General features: G+C 40.9%; 1 protein-coding gene across 2 annotated transcripts in view; it reads left to right on the top strand.

Moving 5' to 3' along the window:
- Positions 1 to 23,687, top strand: part of MBOAT1 (membrane bound O-acyltransferase domain containing 1) — a 129,516-nt gene that overhangs the window by 87,388 nt on the left and 18,441 nt on the right. Inside the window, exons 5-10 of one of the 2 annotated variants that reach the window (XM_060109583.1) lie at positions 10,010 to 10,065; positions 12,109 to 12,163; positions 13,629 to 13,812; positions 16,005 to 16,131; positions 21,006 to 21,109; positions 23,092 to 23,156. In XM_060109583.1, the coding sequence (XP_059965566.1) occupies positions 10,010 to 10,065; positions 12,109 to 12,163; positions 13,629 to 13,812; positions 16,005 to 16,131; positions 21,006 to 21,109; positions 23,092 to 23,156 (591 nt within the window). Of the gene's footprint in view, positions 1 to 10,009; positions 10,066 to 12,108; positions 12,164 to 13,628; positions 13,813 to 15,938; positions 16,132 to 21,005; positions 21,110 to 23,091; positions 23,157 to 23,687 lie in introns of both variants that reach the window. The other variant, XM_060109582.1, reaches the window with a different exon arrangement.

Here is a 23,687-nt window from a genome sequence, read left to right as displayed (position 1 = left end):
TGTAAGTAGAATGTGATTTAGATCCCTGATTGTGGACTGACCATACTTTATCCAGTTCTTGGAGGGAATGTCTTTTTAAAAAAAATTATAGGGCATTATTAAGCAGCAGAATTATTTTTTTTTCTTGTCACCATAAATGCACAATGCCTCACTGATATAAATCCATCTTCTTGGCTAATGTCAGAAACATAAATGGAGCGGGTACGTACTGAAATTGACAAGATGTTTTAAATCACAAATGGTCAATAAGGGAGATTCTTTTCCAGTGTCTAGTCTCATTAAGACATGCAAGCAACCACCAGTTCTCCTTCAGAATGGAATTTGTTTAACACTACTATTTCTTTCAGCCTAAAAATCTTATTTAGGACTTTGTTGAGGAATCAAGCAGTGATTTGAAGTTGAACTTGGCGTTTTAAAGCAGCCTGATGTGATAGCTATTCTCTTTTGAGCATGCATGTGAACCTATGTGCTTAACATACTTATTTAGAGTAAGAGCACAGACAGGAATTGAACAGGATTGGATTATGTTAGTGTTGTGTCCAACGACATATATATGTTTTTAATTTGGGGGGAGCACATAAACTTGTACTTCAGATGATTCTGGGCCTCGCAATTTTGTTACCATTCTGAAAGTAATCAAGACTGATGTTAAATGGTGAGGATGACACACAAGATACACTTTTTTTGTGTGTGTGGTACGCGGGCCTCTCACTGTTATGGCCTCTCCCGTTGCGGAGCACAGGCTCTGGACGCGCAGGCTCAGCGGCCATGGCTCACGGGCCCAGCCGCTTCGCGGCATGTGGGATCTTCCTGGACTGGGGCACGAACCCGTGTCCCCTGCATCAGCAGGCGGACTCTCAACCACTGCACCACCAGGGAAGCCCAAGATACACTTTTATTAGTGCTGCTAATGTAGTTTGTATCAATACATGTAGAAGCCAGTGTCCTCCGTGTTTTCTCTGTGAATATGGGTTATTAACAATACTGGAACATTTACTGTTCTCCCCGGGGAAGCTCAACAACTGCTTGTAATAAAGCTGATACTTGATTCCTTTTAAGTTGGTGATAGTGAACTGATTCCTTTTTGCTCACAGAAGGGTGCAAACTGAGTTTTCTTCTGAGAGAAGCAGCAAGAAGGAACCTTAATTCCTTTTGCAGGCGAGGCCAGATTCAGGCAGATAATTGCTCTCCCATCATGTTGGCAATTTGAGTTACCCATGTGTTTTTGAAAACATTATGAAGTGAGAACTCATACGCTGCTAGTGGGAGTATAAACTGGGACAACCGTTCTGGAAGGCAAGTTAGCCATAAATTTTAAGCAAGAATTTTTTTAAAGTTTATATCCTATAATAGGATAAATTCCTCGGAACTGAATTACCTTAAGGAAATCAAATGTATTCATAAACGTGTTCAACTGTTGTCGATAATAGTGCAAAATTGGAAGCTCCTAATTCGTCCAAAAGAGTTGAATGATTAAATTATGGTACTAATATACATCCATTAAAAATGACGTCTTCAGGGCTTCCCTGGTGGCGCAGTGGTTGAGAGTCCGCCTGCCGATGCAGGGGACACGGGTTCGTGCCCCGATCCCGGAAGATCCCACATGCCGCGGAGCGGCTGGGCCCGCGAGCCATGGCCGCGGAGCCTGTGTGTCCGGAGCCTGTGCTCCGCAACGGGAGAGGCCACAGCAGTGAGAGGCCTGCGTACAGCAAAAAAAAAAAAAAAAAAAAAAAAAGACGTCTTCAAAGAATATTTAATGACACTGGAAAATGCTTACAATATAATGGAAAATCAAAACCACAAAACAAATACATGTATTAAGATTCCATTTTTATGAATGTGGACATGTGTAGAAAAAAGAGTGGAAGGAAATAATAAATGCTAAGACAGTGATTCTGTCTGGGGTTGGGGGGTGGTCTTTATTGGTGATTTTAATCATTGTTTTATTATTTTATATGATTATAATAATAAATTCTAAATGTTATTTAAATATATTTGAAAGCATACTATGCATGCATATCATGGTGAACTGCAGCCTACACCAGTGGAACAATAGTCGTTTGTGTTCCTGGTTATCCTGTTGGGCATTCTAGAAGTATCACTTGCTCACATCCCTTGGAGTAGTGGAGATCATTGCCCTATTGTTCCAGGCGAGATGTTTTCCTCTCTTGGTTTATGATATCCTGATCACCCTACCTAACCAGCCCAGTATGTGCAAATAACTGGGTTCTATAATATGAACAAAAGAAGAGATTTGCAAAGAGATTTCCAGATTAGCGTATTTCATGCTTCTCCTTCAGTCTGCTGCCAGCTTGTCAGTAATTAGCACCATCACTTGGAATGTAATTCTGAGGACATGAGTATAAGTTATACCAAGCATATCTGGTGGATTCCTGTCAAAATGGAGAGCTGGTGATTTTGTTGTTGTTGAGTGCCAAAGTATAGAGATTAGATGGGTCTGAACAGATACCAGTGAACTCTGAAGTGAGTCCAGAGGAGTTTCCATTGCCTTCATCTGCAGCCCTAGGAAGCCTGGTGGAACCATGTCCTTTCTTTGCTGTGACTCCAGGAGTCCCTTGTTTTCTTCCCCCAGGCTGGCATAGTTGATAGGAGTTTGGGAGCATTGTACTGAAGGTATAATATCATCACCCCCCTCTTCAGTAATCCAGGGAGCAGAGGGATACTGGAGGGGCAAAAGCAACAGCCTCCTGTCTGTCCCTCAGCTCTTGGGTCTGGGCCACGGGCTGCAGTTTGCATTGTATCTTGGTGCCCCTAGTTGTTGTGCAAGATCCAGCCCTGTCCTAGATTGCAGTTGATTGGCAGTTTGTTGTACTTGGATTCTCCCATCCTGTCAGACTTCTTGCTGGCCTGACTCCTTGCTTTCCTAGTATGTATGCATTGTTAAGTGGATTTGTATTATAAACAAAGAACTGATGAAAATATAAAGTATAACTTTTTGCGCCTAAAATTACCTGTTAGGGAAAATAAGATCCGTGAATGTCAGATTTGGCTTGATGCTGTCCAGCCAGCTGTGATTGGTTGGCTCTTTTGACACCTCTAACTGATGACTGCATCATCTCATTGTTCCATCCTAGCTTTACCAGGACAGAGAACTTAACCACTTAAGGTTCAAAGATTAAGGTGAAATAGGTAGGTAATACTGGAATACTGCTCAGAACAGAGTTTTGCTTAGTGTTTTAAAAACAGGTTATTTTTTGTTGGGAGTTGATATGAGAAATGGAAATGGATGAATGGGTACCACTACTGGTAAATTGCCTGAAATCTGTATCAGAAGGCATTGATTTTGCGTGTGTGTGTGTGTGTGTGTGTGTGTGTGTGTGGTGGGGAGAGCAGAGTGGCATAGTTCTTTCTTTTTACTCTAAACATATCTCCATCTGCCTGTTTTCCCCATACTTTATTTCCCCCTATATTTCTTTATCCAAATTAGACTAATAATTTTAGGTTCAGGAAGAAAAAATTTTCTTCAGCTTTTTTTTTTTTTATCATGAAAAAAATTCACAGGACAAAAGAGAAGTGGCCCCATCTCAACCCTGCTAGATTCAAACCTTGGTTTCCGATTGGTCAGATGGTTCCCATAGATTAAAGGGCAGAGCCTCTGACTGGTGAGTGTGTAAAAATCCAAGGACAGGGGCTACTTCTCAGGGGGTGGATAATCTGAGTACAGCTAAGCTTCTAAGGCCTCATTGTCCTGAGGAAGTCCTTTGGCTGCATCAAGGAGCCTTTCTGTGTCCTTCATGTGCTTGTAGTATGTGCTTCTATCTCCTGGGTTTTGTATTTTTGCCGGAAGAAGCATGAATTCCGATCACAGACCAACAAACACGTCTTAGATTATATTATGTTTTGATTGAAATGCAACATCGATGGTATTTGAGTGTTTTTTTTAATATATTTATTTATTTATTTATTTTGGCCGCGTTGGGTCTTTGTTGCTGTGTGCAGGCTTTCTCTAGTTGCAGCGAGCGGGGGCTACTCTTCGTTGTGGTGCGCGGGCTTCTCATTGTGGTGGCTTCTCTTGTTGCAGAGCATGGGCTTTAGGCACGTGGGCTTCAGTTGTTGTGGTACACGGGCTCAGTGGTTGTGGCTCATGGGCTCTAGAGTGCAGGCTCAGTAATTGTGGCGCACGGGCTTAGCTGCTCCGCGGCATGTGGGATCTTCCCGGATCAGGGCTTGAACCCGTGTCCCCTGCATTGGCATGTGGATTCTTAACCACTGTGCCACCAGGGAAGTCCCGGTATTTGAGTTTTATCCTAAGTCGGTAACTCTATGGATTTGACTCTGAAATCTCAGTAAGCTGTGCAGTCTGAGTTTGGCATCTGATCTACCCATCGGTTTAAATAAATTGATCAGTGAAAAGCGTTCAGAATGGACTTCCTCTGTGCAGGAGCGTATGGCGCTCTTCCTTACACCCACAGAAAAGTAAGAATGTAGGAGGAGTCTAACTCCATTTCCTTTTCTGCAAGTTGTCAGTATGTTGTGTTTTATAAGCCCATGGTCACATGTGTGAGTCGCTTCTTATTTAAGTTGCTAGGAACTTCTTCAGATGTTTAAAACAGAAACAATATATTATTAAAAGTATAGTCTAGATGATGGGTAACAAAATTTGATCCACAGCTTCTTATTTTTTCCCCCCAAAAGGGAGAGTTTTTTCCCTTAAAGAATGATAACAATGTGGTTCTTACATAGGCCCAAAGGTACAGATTGAACATGGACTAATTATTATTTATTTACATTGATCTAGATATTCAGTAGTGTGTCTTGCATTAGTCTGGGTTCTCTGAGAAGCAGACGCCAAGGTGGGAACAGATGTATGAGATTTGTTGGGTGAAATACCTGTGAGGGAAAACAGGGAGGCAACTGGATGAGGCTGGGAGAGCCATCAGATTAAAATGCACGTCTCACCCCTGAGATGGGAGAGGGAAGGAAAGAAGGGAGGTCTTGGACTGCAGTGCAGTTCTGAGCCTGTTTCAGCGAGTTCAAGGATGAGTCCTCGAGCTGGAATTCCCTGGCTGAGGAGCACCACGCCTGGTCTGGAGGGCGTGGCTACCCTGCTGTGCTCAGTCATTGGCTGGACGCAGCCTCAGGGAGGCGTGGGCTGAGCACCAGCAAGGTGGTGGAATCAGAGGCTGCAGCTGCAGCCAGTCAGTTACGCACCCCCAGCAGCCAATCTGAAAGGTGCTTTCTCATGCCCACCACTTCTGTGAATAGACTCTAAATGCTTTGCTGAACATGTGCCTAATTATGGAATACATTCAATCTAACCCCAGAAAGAGGAAGACAAATGTTACATTTCTCTAGAGGCTGAAGGTCAGGCTAATTCCATGACACATTTCCTTTATGGATATACCAATGTTTTAGACCCTTTTAAAATGAAGTTGTGAATTAAGTCAAATGTAGGAACTTGGTTTGCAAATTGCATGGTCACCAGAATGTGTGTCTCAAAACACAAAAAATTTGTGCTGGGCTTTGTGTAAAGAAGGCTGGGAGTTTAAGTCCTATTACTGATTCCTCAGGCTTACAGTCTTACAGGAAAAAAAAAAGCACAAAGAGGCTTTGAAAACAAAAACAGTCATATTTGGCAACTACATTGAATGTGATGCTTAGTGTAAGTCCCTTTCACGAAGAACAGCTCTCGGCATCTGTTATACATTCTGGGTCAGAGGTTGAATATCAAGAAGATGAGCTGTGAAGTTATATATTTGTAAGACGAAATTGCTCTTATAGAAAGTTTTGATGTAATCCTTATTTCTAGGACCCAAACCTCGGTGTTCTGGAAGCAGTTATTTTTTTCACTATACAAGAGAGTGGTCAAAATTAGTGTCAGCTGTGAGCATGTCTTGCTGCCCTAGAATGACCACTTTGGGGGCTCCCTTGTCTGCTACCCCCCACTTCTCCCCAGTCCTGGAGCGCAAGTCACCCCTCCTTCCGCAGTCAGACAAATCACTTCTCCTTCTCTTCGCCTTACACAACATTAGGAATCTTGTTTCAAACGTTGGCCACTGGACTTTTACAAATAAGATATAAAGTTGGGTGTAGGTGTTAAGATTTCAAAGGGCATTTGTTGACACTTTCTTTAAAATAGTTTATCTTATTAGTTTATATTGACAGTTTAAAATATTACATGCTTATTATTTTAAAGAGATGGAAAATGGAAATGAGAATGAGAGGAATTAAAGAAAATGGATTCACAAAGAGATGGCCGAGTGCAGTGGACACATCAGCCTTGGCCTAAAGATGGTTTGCGTCTGATCCCATCCTGCCACACCTGGGCGTGGCCTGAGCTCACGGCACAGAGGCTGTGCGGCATCCTAGGTTCATCCCAGGAATGCTGTCATAGGACGTTGACCAAACCTCAGCTTTCTATGTAAATGAGTCATCAGTCCATACGGCTCAGAGATAGCAAATTCAATAAGAAGCTATGAGAATGGAGATCAGATACCAGGCTAAACTTAGAAGGTTTGAAGGAAAGTAGGGTAGTTGGGCAGTGGGATTTTATCTCGTCTCACTGGGCGAGGATAGAGCTATTAAAGATGCTAAGCTAGGCTAGGTGATTGGAAAAACAGATGTCTTTTTTTAAATTAATTTTTTATTGGAGTATAGTTGATTTACAATGTTGTGTTCGTTTCTGCTGTACAGCAAAGGGAGTTGGTTATACATACACATATATCCACTCGTTTTTAGATTTTATTCCCATATAGGTCATTACAGAGTATTGAATAGAGTTCCCTGTGCTATTCAGTAGGTTCTTATTAGTTATGTGTTCTACATATAGTCGTGTGTATATATCAAACCCAACCTCTCAATTTATCCCTCCCTCCCTTTTCTCCCCTCGTAACCACAAGTTTGTTTTCTACATCTGTGACTCTATTCTGTTTTGTAAATAGGTTCCTTTGTACCATTTTTTAGATTCCACATATAAGCGATATGATATTTGTCTGTCTTTGTCTGACTTACTTCACTCAGTATGATAATCTCTAGGTCCAACCACGTTGCTGCAAATGGCATTTTTCATTCTTTTTTATGGCTGGGTAATATTCCATTGTGTGTGTGTGTGTGTGTGTGTGTGTGTGTTGTGTGTGTATATATATATGTACACACTACATCTTCTTTATCCATTCCTCCATTGATGGACATTTAGGTTGCTTCCATGTCCTGGTTATTGTAAATAGTGCTGCAGTGAACATTGAGGTGGATGTATCATTTCGAATTATGGTTTTCTCTGGATATATCCCCAGGAGTGGGATTGCTGGATCATATGGTAATTCTATTTTTAGTTTTTTAAGGAACCTCCATACTGTTCTCCATAGTGGCTGTACCAATTTACATTCCCACCAACAGTGTAAGAGGGTTCCCTTTTCTCCATACCCTCGCCAGCATTTATTGTTTGTAGAGTTTTTTGATGATGGCCAGTCTAACCGGTAGGAGGTGATACCTCATTGTAGTTTTGATTTGCATTTCTCTAATAATTAGTGATGTTGAGCATCTTTTCATGTGCCTTTTGGCCATCTGTATGTCTTCTTTGGAGAAATGTGTATTTAGATCTTCTGCCCATTTTTTGATTGGGTTGTTTGTTTTTTTGATATTGAACTGCATGTGCTATTTGTATATTTTGGAGATTAATCCCTTGTCAGCTGCTTCACTTGCAAATATTTTCTCCCATTCTGTGGGTTTTCTGTTTGTTTTATTGATGGTTTCCTTCACAGTGTAAAAGCTTTTAAGTTTAATTAGGTCCCATTTGTTTATTTTTATTTTCATTACTCTCAGAGGTGGATCAAAAAAGATCTTGCTGCAATTTATGTCAGAGAGCGTCCTGCCTATGTCCAAGAGTTTTATAGTGTCTGGCCTTACATTTAGATCTTTAATCCATTTTGAGTTTATTTTTGTGTATGGTGTTAGAGAATGTTCTCGTTCCATTCTTTTACGTGTAGCTGTTCAGTTTTCAGGTGTCATTTTAATTGCAGCTTTATTGAGATATAATTCACATACAATGCAATTCACCCACTTAAAGTATACAATTCAGCAGGTTTTAACACATATGCAGAGTGAATTTACAGAGTGTAACCATTTTACCACAGTTAATTTTACAACATTTTCATCACCCACCCAACCCAAAGAAACCTGTATGCATTAGCTATCGCTCCTCATTTCCTCCCAATTCCCCGAGACTCAGGCAACCAGCAATCCATTTCTCTGTGGATTTGCCCAGTCTAGATATTTCATATAAATGGAATCATACAATATGTGGCCATTTATGTCTGGCTTTTTTCTCTTAGCATAGTGTTTTCAAGGTCTATCCATGTTGTAGCATGTATCAGTACTTTATTGTTTTTATTGCTGAATAATATTCTATTAGAGGGACATATCACCTTTTATTTATCCATTCATCAATTGATGGACATTTGGGTTATTTCTTTTGGGGCTGTTATGAATAATGTTGCTCTGAACATGTATGTACAAGTTTTTGTGTAGACATGTTTTTATTTCTCATGGGTATATACCTAGGAGTGGAATTGCTTGGTCATGTGGTAATTCTATGTTTAACGTTTTGAGGAACTGCCAGACTGTTTCTCAGCTAGCTGCACCATTTAATATTCCCACCAGTAATGTGTGAGGGTTCCAATTCTCCACCTTGTGGCCAAAACAATCTGTCTTTTTGATTCTGGTCATCCTAGTGCTTGTGAAGTCATATCTCATTGTGGTTCTGATTTGCATTTCTCTGATGGTTGATTACTACTGAGCATCTTTTCATGTGCTTATTCACCATTTGTATATCTTTTTTTAATACAAATGTCCATTCAGATCCTTTGGCCATTTTTAAATTGTTACTTTTGTCTTTTTATTATTGAGTTGGAAGTGTTCTTTAGTCTAGTATGAGTTCCTCAGCAGATATATGATTTGCACATATTTTCATGCATTCTGTGAATTTCACTTTCTTGATTGTGTGTGTCCTTTGAAGCACAAAATTTTAAGCTTTAATGATATCCATTTAATCTATCTTTTCCCTCTGTTACTTATGATTTTGGTGTTACATCTAAGAAGTCATCGCCAAATCTAAGGTCATGAAGATCTATGCCTGTGTTTTCTTCTAAGAGTTTTATAGTTTAGCTCTTACATTTAGGTCTTTGAACCATTTTTAGTTACTTTTTGTATGCTTTTTATGTGGATATCTAGTTGTCCCATCACTATTTGTTGAAAAGACTATTGCTTCCCTTGAATTATCTTTTTGTGTGTGATTTTTTGGACATCTTTATTGCAGTATAATTGCTTTACAATGTTGTGTCAGTTTCTGCTGTATAACAGTGAATCAGCTATACGTATACATATATATGGGGATATAGGTATACACTGAATCATCTTGACATGCTTGTTGACATGGGGTGTCACTTCTTAGGCTTGTATTTGATGGCTTTTTTCACAATAAGATTGGTGCTCTTTTTGGTCACTAAATGGTTTATTTACAGGCAGCTATATTTTACAAATGTATCTTTTACTATGTGTGCATGAAAGAATTGCCTTTAAATAGAACAAAGCATTTTAGAGCATATTAGCATGAAGAAGCCAAAATATATATCCATCCAGGTGGAACCAGGGCTCTGGATTAGGTTATCTCCCAAACCAGTGCTGCTTACACTTAAATGTGCATTTGAATTCCATGGAGATCTTGTGAATATGCAGGTTCTTACTTTCTGGGTTGGGAATGGAGTGTGAGAGTCTCTGTTTCTCATAAGCTCCAGGCGATGCTGGCAGTGTTGGTCCTAGAACTTAGCTTTGCGTGAGAACACAAGAGGGAGTTTCTACGGTGATCTTCTTGTTCACTGTTGCCTATCTACTTATTTAAAGTGATTTGGAAGGGGAAAAAAATTGTTTGAATTCTGTGTTTTTGTATTTTATTTCATAATCTTCAAGAAACACTACCATGCCCAGAAGTGGAATAAATGTTTTCTCCAGTGGCAGTCCTGCCAATCTTGATTGTTTTCTATCTTCCTTTTAGGCCTTTGATGATTGTCACTCAGAAGATCACAACCTTGGCATTCCAAGTTCATGACGGTGAGAAAAACAGCCCTCCTTTTGGTTCTAAGAGTGAGCCTGACCTTCAGAGCTCTTCTTTTCTACTGTACACACAGTCCAAAAGTTAGACAAGGGCTGGCAGATCTTGCAAAAAAATTTGCAGCCCACTTTAATCATAGCTTTTTACTTTCCCAGCTATTATTTACCATTTCCCTACTGAATCCGTAGTCTTGGCTAAAGTGTTTGTACTGAGAATTGGTGGGTTTTCTGTTTAGTTTTACAGTGTTTTAAATTTAAGTTAATGTATGGTGCTCTCTGCCCTCCATTTCCAAATCCATTCAGAAGAAATGGAATCCTTTTTCTTTGGTTTAATCTCTGAGAAGCTCATGAGGTAATAAAATGTTAAACAGCATTGGCTAATTAACCATTTTTTGGGGTGCGGGGGCTTGTAAAATTATCTAATGAGATTAGCCCAACCCTATAAAAAGCTGGGAAGAAAAAGAATCTTTTCTTTATATAAAACTGAACATTTTCTTTGCTCAGGCCCTTCCTGGTAATGGCCAGAAAGTGTGATTATTTCCACTGTTAATACTGGGTTCCAGGAAAGGAGGATGGCCCTTCCATCCATGTGGAAGGTTTCAATATGGGCTTAAGAGATGCCAGGTGCAATTAGTAAAGGTATCCTCTGCGGATTTGTATGGCTCTGGCAAATGCTTTCCGACTGTTGAAACTTCTTTACGTGTTGACGGGTTGCGAAGATTTAGTCTCTGCTAGTGAGTCTTCCTGTTTTTCCTTACAGCTGGGGAGCTGATTTAATTTCATTTTGACCCTGTTTATTCCTAGTTCATACTTGGCGATTTAGTCATTCTGTAGAGAACTGAGTAATTTTATTCTGCGGATGGAGTCTTTCTAGGGTGAGCAAATGTCCTGGTTTGCCCAGAACCCAGAGGTTTCCCAGGATATGAGATTTTTAGTGCCCACATTGGCAAAGTCCTGGGCAAAATGGGGTGAGTTGGTCAATATTTTTGTACCTGAAAACCATTTGGTAGTCGTTATAGACTCACATTAGCACCGTAAGTCAATAGCTAAAATCAATTTAATTCCTGGGATTGCCAGAGCTGTACTATTTGATAAGATCTTAGAAAAAAGTGTGATTTTTTTTTATTAACATTGCTTCTTGGTTTTGTTTTGCTTTTAATACACAGGCTTTTTGCCTAAATTTACTTTTCAAAGCATTCTCAGTTTACCCTGTTTTTTGGAACATCCCTTACATGCAGCAAAATGTTTATTTGCCTTTTCCTTTTTTTTTTTTTCTTGTGTGTGGGAGGGACAAGTAAGTTCCAGAAACAGTCTGTCTTCTCTTAGGCATGTTTTTGAGTTGCCTTGACGGTCGGTAACCCTAATCAGTCTTAGCTGAATATACAGTTTTAAAGTCGACTTCTTCTGCTCTTAAGATGACAGTTCGGTTTCCTTGACTATTAGTTAACATACAGATTTTATAGGAAGCACAAATGTGATTTGGTTGGGAGTTTTTCTGGCATGGATGAGCTTTAAAAGAAGAAAAACCTCTTGATAATTCTTTTGTGTTTTCCGTGCATTCAGGGTTACGTTTCCTGTTTCTTTGGAAGAGGAAAGTCCCCTATTCCTTTCCCCATCCATTCCATTACATTCCCAGCTTATACCAGGTATCTGCACCCAGCATAATCAGGAAGAAAGTTAGGCAGGTGCAGGCTGCAAAGGCAGGCTTATGTCTCTCATGGAGCAATGAAAACGTATACAGTGTGGTAAGGAGTGTATGAGGTGTGAAGGGTTCTCTGGGATCCATGTTCATACTGTGTGAATTAAATCGGGGTAACCCCTGAATTCTCCCCTCTTCATAAGAACCTATAGAGACTTTCTTCCTCACACGTGTCCTTATAGGCAGCCCTTTGATCCACTGAAAAAAACGGAGAACGGGGACTGCTTATGATTGATGAAACAAAAACAAATCACTTCTTTCAAATGAGTTTTTATAAGCTTCTTTAAGGATTTAGTTATCTACTTCACTTAAAACATCTTATTTCTCAATATTTCTTTTCATAGGACTAGGTCGGAAGGCTGAAGATCTTTCCACTGAGCAACATCGGCTTGCTGTAAAGTAAGTTTGACAATATATTCTTGAGCCCTTTGGGTATCAGTATCCAGAGATCTTCCTTAATGTTGTTTATTGAATGAATCTGCTATTGATGGACACTTGGGTTGTCTACCAGTCTTTGGCTCTTATAAATGGTAAGCCATGATAACCTTGTCCATAGGTCATTTTAAATAGGTTTGGGTATAGCTGTGGGATAGATTCCCAGAACTGAGAATGCTAGATCAAAGGGTAAATGGCTCTGTATTTTGTTAGTTTTACAGGATTCTCCTTCAGTGGGGTTGTTCTCTTTATTCCAAAATTATTTTTATTGGGCATGTGTCTGAGGGTTGTCAAGAAACAGTTAATTATCAGTGCCTATCAGTATGATTATTCTGGCATGAAAAAAGATAGGAAGTGGGGTTGGAGAGATAAATATGGGCTGGCGAATAGGATGAAGGAGGAAGCTGAAGGCTGAAGGTGGACTTCGGCCAGTGTTGATGTGTAGTAGAAAGGGGATGGGTATCGGGGAGGAAGGGAGGCCGTCTAAAGTAGGAGAATAACACTGACAGAGGAGCAGAAATGGCCTATGGGGTAGCACATGGGGGAGAGTGGTGCAGCCATGGTGGAGGGTTCCTATCAGAAAGTAGCAGGAAATAACTGGGATATGTAAGAGAGGGTCCAGCTTCATTCCTTCATTAAGAAGTTGGGACTTGGAAGCAACGTAGAAAGTATCATTGGAAGAGTCTAATGAACCAAGTTCTTTGCTAAGCATCATGGGGGTGTAAATGCTATAGGGCATAATTCCAGTGACTGGTTAGCAATGGCATTTGAGGAAGCCTTTCCCCACAATTCTGTCCTACTTGAAGACCATGCCCTTTAAAAGGCCCTTAAAACACTAGACAGAACTGGTCTCTAGAAAATTTTTTCCTGCCACTACCCTTGTCTGTTGTCCAGGACCTTGTGCCTGGGTGCCAAAGCAGACAAGAGGCTGTTACAGCGGTAGTTTGTGTGGCCTCAAGTGGAAACCGGTTCTACCCATCATTTGTTTTGTATTTATTTTGGCAGTTGGGAGGGAGTTTTCCCATTTCAAAGCATCTCAACCAACTCACGTTAGGTCGGGTACCCACCCTGCCTTATGTTTAGTACCTTCATTTTCTCTGGTAGACAGACAGCCAAGGTTGTTGAGAAAGAACATTTCCCAGCCTCAGGGTTGCCTTTGGCCCACTCCTGGCCCTCCGCGTTTATAGCTGTGGGTGGCCAGCAGAGGGCGCCACGGAGTGCTGTGCCTTCTCTGCGCCGCCCACCTCAATAACTTCCTTTCAACTAGGTTTCTCCTTAGACGGATTTTTAAAGAACCAGAACAAGGAAAGATCACGCCGCGTTTAACAACCCACAGAGACAACACCTGTATTTACGATCGACATATTTGCAAATATGAACAAAAAATCAAAGACTGAAGACTCTTCAACTTTTTACTTTATTTTCACAGAGCAAAACCCTCCTTTTTGGAATACGTAAGCTACCTTCTCAACTTCATGAGTGTCATAGCGGGCCCTTGTAACAATTTCAAGGAGTATATAGCCTTCATTGAGGGGAGACATACACACATGAAGTTGCTGGAAGTGAACTGGAAGGAAAAAGGCTTCCATAGCCTGCCAGAACCTTCTCCCACTGTAAGTTTTTAGTGCCAAGTATTTACCCAGAGGTCCAGAAAATAGAGCTTTGCTGCCAGGGCTGACTGTCACTTTTAATTGTTCTAATTAAAAAGCCAAACAGTTTACCAGAAATCTTGGCTGGTAACTTTTCCCCGTTTGTTTAAAATATCAGTATTGGTATTTATTTGCAGTAGTTCTCTGTGTTGGAGCAACAGATGTTTATTTCACAGAGAAGCTCATTGGCTGGGAATATTGAAGCAATTAACCCATTTGCCAACCAGCCAATATTAATGCCTACAATGTGCCTATGACTGTGCTTGTTAACACATTCAAATTTATGAGTGTTTTCTCTTTATGAATAGAAATTCATAGACAGCCAAAAGATACTATGTCATAAATGGTGGAGGAGGAAAGAGTGGGACCAGAATAAATGTGCTTTTTATTGCAGATTCTGCTTTTTTTGTTGTTGTTGTTGTTGAGGTACGTTGGCTTCTCAGTGCTGTGGCCTCTCCCGTTGCGGAGCACAGGCTCCGGACGTGCAGGCTCAGCAGCCATGGCTCACGGGCCCAGCCGCTCCGCGCCATGTGGGATCTTCCCGGACCGGGGCACGAACCCGTGTCCCCTGCATCGGCAGGCGGACTCTCAACCACTGCGCCACCAGGGAAGCCCTGCAGATCCTGCTTTTATGGCAAGGGAAACCAGTTTTACACTGGCATGCCTGTAGTTTGGTCATATTGACTTTGAGAGAGTTTAGGTGGTTTTTTTATACAATATTTAAATTTTAAGCTGAAGTGTATTAACCTCAAATTAGTCAACATGCGCTTAATTCATTGAACTTTACAAATATGCTGAATTTATCCAGATCAAATATCCTATATTTAAGGGAAATTTGTAATTAATTGAAGGGATGGGGAACATTGGAAAGGGAGAAATTCAGGATAATTTAAATATTTTTAAAGTGCTACCATCAGGCAACATTAAGTATTTGAAAATTTAAGTGATTGATTAATAAAGCATGCATTTTTGGAGAGTTTTGACACACTTGGGTCCTCTGCACTTCATGATTACTTAGATGTCTCAGCCCCAGCGGCTTTATTGACATCATCTAGGAGTGAGGTCACCGTGGCTGGGAGACATCAAAGTAACCACAGGTGTTTCTGGGGAGTATCTGTCACAGGAGCGCTGCATTTCACATACTTGTATTTGGAAAATAACATTATTAGAGAGTCTTCACATCACCCTCCAAGGATACTCTCACACATTTTTGTGCACAGAGAACATGAAGCGGTAAGGTTGCATTTTGGCTAAGGACACATGGATGGGAGGGGCTGGCGCACACAAGCTGCTGGCCCCTCAGTGGTGTCATCATAGTTAAGCATGGTACGCACTTAACGGGGAGCCCAGCACTGCTTTCAGTCCCTTGTAAATATTCACGTGCTGAAACCCCAAGCCACCCTCTGGGGGAGGTGCTACTGCTATCCCTATGTTACAAGTAAAAGAAGTCTGTTTTTATGAAGTTGGGAACTATAAATCTGTTGATGTTTGGAATGTCAGGGGAACCGGGCAAAACGATTCCATCCAGAGGAACTTAAAACCTCTGTATAGCTTAACCCCAGAGCAGACTACATGTAAACCATCCAGAAAGGTTTTCTAAAGCTTTCTACTACCTGCCCACGTCCTGGCTCAGACATGTAATCATGTGCACATAATCCTTCCCAACTAAGCCTCTGTGCTCCTTGCTGGCGATTCAAACCCATTTCCTTGGCTCTGCTGGCGGCAGGACCGCAAGGCCAATGGTTCTTTCTTTCTGATGGACGATCGCCACCCTGTCATGTTACTGATTTCTCTTATGTTTTGGGTAATAAAACCACCTGCCCTTTGTTGGTAGAATGTGCTGGTAAAAGTTTTCTTTTGTTTTAGATCCATCCACCTCAGGTGTCAGGGGTGTATTCTGCATCTAAATATAGCACCTAATGCCCATCATTCAATACACGCCCTGAGGAAGAATGCCTTTTGCCACTCCTTCTAGAGAATATTGCCAAAGCAGCTTTGGAATGGCTTTGTTCTCAATGTGCCTTTGCTGAAATTGTTTTCCTCATACCAGTGTCTTCTGAATAGTTACCTCATTTTCCCCCCATTTTCAGAGAGCCGTGATACACAAATTGTGCATGACCTTGGTGTCTCTCCTTTTGTTTTTGACGCTTACGAAGACCTTCCCTGTCACCTGCCTGGTTGACGACTGGTTTGTTCATAAAGCAAACTTTCTGACCCGACTCTGCTACTTATATGTTGTCATGCAAGCCTCGAAGCCCAAGTATTACTTTGCCTGGACGTTAGGTGAGTTTGTTGGAGGGTGCTAAATGAAAGAGGGAAAAATGATACTCCTTGGATGGCTTGGCCAGAGCAGCATTTGGATCAGCTAATCTAAAAAAAGTCCAATGCGTGATGGAGGGCAATTGAGCCAGGGTCACTTTCTACCTTCCAGAGTAAACCTCTTCTTTCCTGCTGCCCAGAAACTCAATTATCTGTGATAAGGAGGAAAGAAAGCCTGGCTGTTGTTATTAACAGACGTCAAAACCTGGAAGCTGCTTCTTCTACCCATCAAACTTGGAAAGTTAGGGGAAAATTCCAGAATGATCTGGCTTTCTGGTAATTTTTCTGGCTTGTCTATAATACAGGATATACACTGACTTAATTTTATCAACACATGTGCTCATTTAGGTTACACTTCTTTAAGAAATTGTTGGTTAAGCTTTATGCCTTAGAAAGAAACTGATTTCAAGTGACTTTTTTTTTTAAAGGTGGAAAGTTTGACTTAATTTGGTATTATCACACTTTTTTTTTTCCTGTGAGATAACTTTAGTCAATATTAAGCTTTCATCTCTTTCCTTTTAAATAATTTTAGACCGGAAAAGTTGAAACCTTTGCTAAAGTGAGCAATAAAGCTTCTGTTTACTTACCAAGAATGGTAAAGTATTTTGATAAGGCATGGTAACCTTATCTATTTCACATTTGGAACCCTTTCAGGAATGGAAGTTTAACACCTTAGCTGCCAGTGACCTGGGGCTTGATGTCAGGGAACAGTGACTTGGTTTATGAAGCCAAATAGATGATTAAACTCACTTCCTAGTGCTTAGTCCATATTTCATAAGGGCACAGCACTTAACTGAGTTCTCTTCTCTCATTTCATGCTCCAAGTTTATAGCCCTCAAATCAAGTTCATAGCTACTGTTTTTTTTTCATTTATTATTTTTATTACAGTAAAATATACATAATGTAAAAGTTGCCATTTTAAGCATCTTTAGTGTACGATTTAATGGCATTAAGTTCATTCACAGTGTTGTGCAACCATCGTCACCATCATCCATCTCCAGAACTTTTCCTGAAACAGAAACTCTGTCCATTAAACAAAGCAATAACCCCCCATTCCTCTTTCTTCCCTGCTCCTGGTCCAAATTATTATTTTTTTAATTAATTTATTTATTTATTTTTGGTGCGTTGGGTCTTCGTTTCTGTGCGAGGGCTTTCTCTAGTTGCAGCGAGTGGGGGCCACTCTTCATCGCGGTGCGCGGGCTTCTCACTATCGCAGCCTCTCTTGTTGCAGAGCACAAGCTCCAGACGCATAGGCTCAGTAGTTGTGGCTCACGGGCCCAGTTGCTCCGCAGCATGTGGGATCTTCCCAGACCAGGGCTTGAACCCGTGTCCCCTGCATTGGCAGGCAGATTCTCAACCACTGCGCCACCAGGGAAGCCCCCAAATTATTTTTAAAGGTCACAATGTTCAGAGACAAGTTCAGTCTAGTGCAGTATTTATGTTACGCTTGACCAGAGAGAGACTTCAGAGCTTTTCCAAAATTTGCCGCGGGGGAAATTTTGTTTCTGGTCCCATTCAGTTTAATTCAAGGAGTTTTTTGTGGAGTACCAGTCTGTGTGCTATGAGGAACTCAAAGGTGAGTAAGCTATCTCAGCCCTCAAGACCGTTACAGCCTGTGAGGACACAGACGCGTACACCAACCAGGCAATACACGTCAAGAGCTACCCCAGTAGTAGAATTACAGGGGGGATGATGTATATGGACTGGTCCTTGGGGAGGGCTTCCAGAGTCTCATTGTATCTGATTCCTTTTTTCTGCAGACGCTTTATTATTGAAAAATAATTTGCTTCGTAGGTAGGCGTTAGGCCTACTATGGATGGAATACTGGGCATATTTTTCTATGTGAAGTAGAGTTTTCGCTTTGCTCCAACCTTGAGCGTGTGAGTGTGTGTATGTGTGTGTAATAGAATCTCACTCCTTTCCTAACTTCTACTTCTTCACTTTTCCTCCTTTTCTTTTCCCCTCTCCCCTCCCCCTCCCCGCTCCCATATTCTGTATCCCAGGGCTTATGGGCTGGCTTCTGGACTAAAGCAGCTCCTGATTTAAGGAGGAAAGAAAGGCCATGCCGTAGTCTCGTAGGGAAAGTCTAACACGAGGTGGGTTGTGCTGGCGGGGACCTGGGTGGGGAGGGGCTTACAGGGCACAGGGGTGTCTGCTGTCAGTCTGCTCGTTGCGGGGTGACCCCAGATATTTGGAATAGAGGAGTGACCCTTTCCATGGACAGCTTTCTCTGTGGACTTACCTCTTTGTCTATTCTCCCCCACTGCCCTTTCTTTATTGTTTCTTGTGGCTTCAGTAGAAACACTTCATTACTTTGTATGGCCTCAATTGGAAGTTTGTTGTAGTTTAGATTGCATGGGCTGGTCTGAAATTAAGCTTTGTATTATTTATGAGTAAAGAAGCAACAAATAGTGTAACAGGGAATGTTTAAACTGCTTAACTGAACAACTGTTTTATCCAGCTCCTTCAAACACCATTTACATATAATTGATGTACTAATAATACATGATTATAAATTTAATCCTTAAAGCTGGCCTCTCGATGAGTCTCAGCTGAGTTGCACTGTGTAAGCCTCATTCTAGTTACCGTTTCTGTTGAAAGAGTACAGCTATTTTCTTTGGACTTAGCATACGAGGCTGGTTGGTTGTTTTTCTTCTACTAATTAGTACTAATTAGTGAGACTCAATTTTAGCCCAGGCTGTGTTCTAAAGATCACAGATTCCAAAATATGGGTGTCCAAATGAATTTATCTTCAGTCATATGTTAGAGCTGTGTACAATGCAAGCGAAGCCAGTTTTAGACTGGAGAAATTAGAACCTCTAACTGCTCTAAAGCAAAAACCAGTCTTGGATACAGGGTAGCAGAATGCGCTCAGGGGAGCAGGGAATTCTGACCTCCTCTAAATGCAGCAGTTCGGAGAGTCACCACTTCTGGTTCTTACATTTATCTTTCAGATGACTCCTAGCCACTCAGGCTGTGGAACCAGAGTTCTAGTGTTCAGATTCTGACACTGTTTAACATTAAGACCACTCAGGTGGTAACAGTACTAAGCTTTAGTCTTCTTACTAGCAAGATGGGGGTGGTGATACTAATGATAATAATGGTGGCAGCTAACCATTCTTGAGTGCTGACTTGGGCCAGGCCCTGTGTTATGCACTCTACATATATTCAATTTGGTTTAATCCTTTCAACATCCCTTTAAAATGGGTACTGTTATTACATCCATTTTCTGCTCAGGGGAAGAGGTTTCTAGAAGTTAGACAACTCTCCCAAGGCTGTGAATTGACCTTGTTTCCAAGTAGAGAAGGGAACCCAGGAGAGCTGTCATTCCCACCCTGAACCACCATCTTGCTCACAATGGTGTGATTAAATGAGAAATGTCTGTGGAATGCTTTACAGAATCCTGGGAAAATAGTAAGGACCAAAAAAAACCAGTCATTCTTCTTTTTTTTTTTTTTTTTTTTTAGATCTGAGGCTGGAGATGGGAGAGGGAATTCCTGGGTTGCTGTGCTGGTCCCAGCATGGTCAGCCCAGCCCTGTTTTTAGTTGTCAACACAGCCTTCAAGGGCTTGTCCTCTCCTGGTTTAGTTTGTTTCTGTCATGCACAGTTTGTGCCCACACATGTTAAAACTCTTGGTTTCTTAACTGGTACACTCTGCCTTTGTTCTTTTTCTTTTCCACCGAGTTTCCCTCCGGTCGGCTTGGGAGAAAGACATATTAGGACTCGGTACTTTTCCTCCTTTCTTCTAAAAGAAACTAGATCATTTTACAGTGAAGCTAAGCATAGATAAGTGATATTAAATCATCAACGATGCCAAAAGGAAAGGAGGCATACTTAGAGCGGGTGATTTTTCTTCAGAAGTCCAGCTTGGGTTGGACCTGAACTCCCATAGAAATGGAATGAACAGAACTAGCGAAGGAAAGGTTTCTCTGAGCTCTCCCCCGGATCTCAGACTTTAAAATTTCATTAGTTTATTTTTCTTAGGAAAATATTCTAACAGACTGAACTTGAAAGAAGATAAGTGAAGAGAAAAAATAAGCCTCTTGGCTATTATCATACAACTGTGTTGATTTCATCAGATCTCTTTTTGAGTGTAAAAAATTTCATTAAGGAATTGAGTAGAACTGAAATACAGCAGGGGGACATTTTCATAGAGTTCAGTGAAGTGACATAACGATGGACACAGGAGCCTTTGGACTGACTTTGTGGGTAGGGTGGCTTTGGTCATTGTGTCCACATGTGGCCTCTATGGCAGCTGGTCCCAAATTCACATCTCTAGAACCGTTCCTTTTCTTAGGTTCTAAATTTTTCTAACTGTATCTTGGCTGCCCCAACTGATATCCTACTGGCATGTCATGCTTAACATGTCCAGAACGAGCTCCAATTTCTATTTCAGAGCTGGTTCTCCTCCTGATATAATGATATCAGCCTGTGTCCCGCCATCTTTAATGACAGCTCTTGGACGGAGTCCCCTATATCTTCTGGTCTCTGAGCTTATATGTATTTTCACCTTTTTCCCTTTCTCCCCTTATGTCCAGTTGGTCACTAAATCTTCCTGTTTCTTTGTTTTGCTTCTTCATTTCTCTTCATTTCGCATTCTGTGAGCATCTAACACCTTCCTTCTTACTGGGCAGGTGCTCACTAAATGCTAGTGAATGAATAAAAATGAAAAAAAGTTGAGGTCACCCAAGGGCCAAAACTGATTCATAATGGTACCAGGTCCTTTAAATTTATTTTGGTTTCTTTTCCAAGGAAACTCTCTCTCTTCATCTTAAAGCTAGACAGACACTTAGTATCTTTTATTCCACATCCTAATGTGTTGTTTTAAAAACCATAGCTGATGCAGTGAATAACGCAGCTGGCTTTGGGTTCAGCGGAGTGGATAAGAATGGAAATTTCTGTTGGGATCTGCTTTCTAACCTAAACATCTGGAAAATTGAGGTGAGTCTATCATGCTTTTGAATCAAGCTGCCATTGTGAATAAAGCAGATGGTTTGCTGTGAGTGTGGTAGCCATAGAAGTTTATCATCAGTGTGCAAGGAAAAGCTGCTATCAGGAAATGCTGGCTCCAGCAGGCTCGGGGACATTTCGTATCTTGGAACTTTTTTCCTTTTTTTTTTTTTTTTTTTCTTTTTTCTTTTAAGGTGCCTACTTTCTTGGCAGTACTAATGGTTCAAGTAATAACAACACACGAAAAATCTGAAAAAGAGCCAGGAAAATCTTTTTGTTGCTTACATTCCTGTTCTATCAACTAGAAAGTACAGATATCATTTTCTCTTGTTCACATTCTCCTTTCCTCAGTCAAGGGTACAGACTAGCAGCTGTATTTAGATTTCAGTATTGCCAGTGTTCTCAGTGGTTCCTTTGGAAACATTTATAATGCATTTGCTTTTAAGAATTGTAATTGGTGCACAGCTTTTAGGCCACTAGAATTAGTGTGGTTTTTCTTTTTCACTGGCTTTGTTTTTGGACCACAGTTCTGGATATGTTTCCATCTCTAGAGGTGGTCTCTCTGGGGCCCCATCCTTCTTGGTTTCCTTGGCATTGTCATCCCTCAGAGCTGAAAGGAATGCCAAGTCTTGGGCCCTTTTCCTCCTGGCAGCTGGTTGGGAGGAAGGGCATGATTCTCAACATCCCAAAGTGTTGGTTCTCCAACCAGGTGACTCATGGTTGCTGGTGGTTCATTTTCCACCTGCCACAGGGCAGGCAGAGTGCCACAGGAGAGTTTGGGCAGAAAGGGGATGTCCATATAGGGCAGGAAACCCGGGATGTGGAGACTGACCACCTGCCACCCACATTTGGCGGAAACTAGGCCATCAGGGGACCTGTGTTCTGGGTAAAGGGCTGAGTTATGTATTTATTATAAAAGAAAACCAGAAGGAGAAAATTTGTATTTCCAATAAAGTTGATATAGAGCAAGGAGCTAAAGCACACCAAGGAAGTCTGACTTATTTAAGGCACCTTGAAGCTGTGTGTATAGCATTTTATTAGCCATAGAAGGTGTCTAAATGGATAAATAAAACTCCGTAGGGTTTTGACATTAAAAACTCATAGTACAAAACTCTGTCCATCCATCATTGGTCTGCTATCTCTCTCCCTTCCTTCCTTCCTTCCAAACATATTACATTAGGCTAGTGTGTGGCCTAAGATTTTCTTACGGTTGAAACAGAAAACAGTGACATTTACACTTTTCAACTTCGTTAGGAATTCTGGTTCTTAAATGTTTGCTTCATGCCTTCTACCACCAGCCTTTATTAAGTCTTTTTTTCTTCTTTTTTCTTTTGAATGAGAAAACCCAGTTGATGACTTATTTTGGAATTTCTCTCTCTCAATGGTTGATTTACCTGCATCATTGCCAGTTAGGTGATGTTTGTTTTCTTTTCTGTATTGTGACTCCTTCCTGCATAAAATCTCCTTACTATTCTAGATACAATTGGAAGCATTTGAACCTGTGCTATTTGTAGAATAACTTCACCAGACTGACCTGGTTTACAGATGGCCACAGAATGAAAAGATGACAATTAAATTCAAGCTGTCTCCATAAAGGCGCTAAATTCACATGATGAAACTTTTCCGGTAGCAAATCCCATTTTAGAGTATTTAGTTTTAAAATTCAGATGACTTAAATTTTGTGTTTCACCAGAATGGAAGGAAAACCTACAAAACATTCCTTTAGTCATCCTATAATTTGAAAATAGATTGAGAAAAATTGAGACTTTGTGAGCCAAGTTTTAGTTGCAAAGTAAATCTTATAAACCCCCGAAAATTTGACTGTGTGCGATGGAACAGCGGATCTGCTCCTGAGTCAGGACTCACGGTTGAAATAGCACATCTAATCTGCCGCCAGGGAAATTCTGGGGAAGACTTTCCATTTCTTGGGGTATTTTTAAAGCTAATGATAGGTGTTATTTTCTCCTTTCTAGACTGCCACAAGTTTCAAAATGTACTTAGAAAACTGGAATATTCAGACAGCTACTTGGCTAAAGCGGTAAGGAAACCAAAAACGACCTCATTACTCATGGCACTGGGTTATGTTTAGATGGGTGTTATTAGATGAACAGCGATAGTCTGCCAGTGGTAACCTCATCTGACACTTGTGTTTGGTATTAACATCTATGCTGTGTAAATGAAATAGAAGAAATACAGTAATTTGAGAAGGTCACAATGTAGCATATTTATTTTACTGTACCAGATACTTCATGCTGCCATTACTGGGTACCAGGTACTCATTTAATCCTCATAATGATCCCATGAGGTGTTGGTAATTATTATCCCCATTTTACAGATGAGGAAAGTGAGGCACAGAGGGGTTATGTAACTTGCCCAAAGTCACACAGCTAATGAGCAATAGCTATGAGCCCATATCTCATAGTATCGCCATTTTACAGATGAGGAAAGTGAGGCACAGAGGGGTTATGTAACTTGCCCAAAGTCACACAGCTAATGAGCAATAGCTATGAGCCCATATCTCATAGTATCGCCATTTTACAGATGAGGAAAGTGAGGCACAGAGGGGTTA

This window comes from Mesoplodon densirostris, chromosome 10 (genome assembly GCF_025265405.1).
Source record: "Mesoplodon densirostris isolate mMesDen1 chromosome 10, mMesDen1 primary haplotype, whole genome shotgun sequence".
Classification (NCBI taxonomy): domain Eukaryota; kingdom Metazoa; phylum Chordata; class Mammalia; order Artiodactyla; family Ziphiidae; genus Mesoplodon; species Mesoplodon densirostris.
Note: the sequence above shows the minus strand (reverse complement) of the source record. Positions and strands in the feature narration are given on the sequence as shown.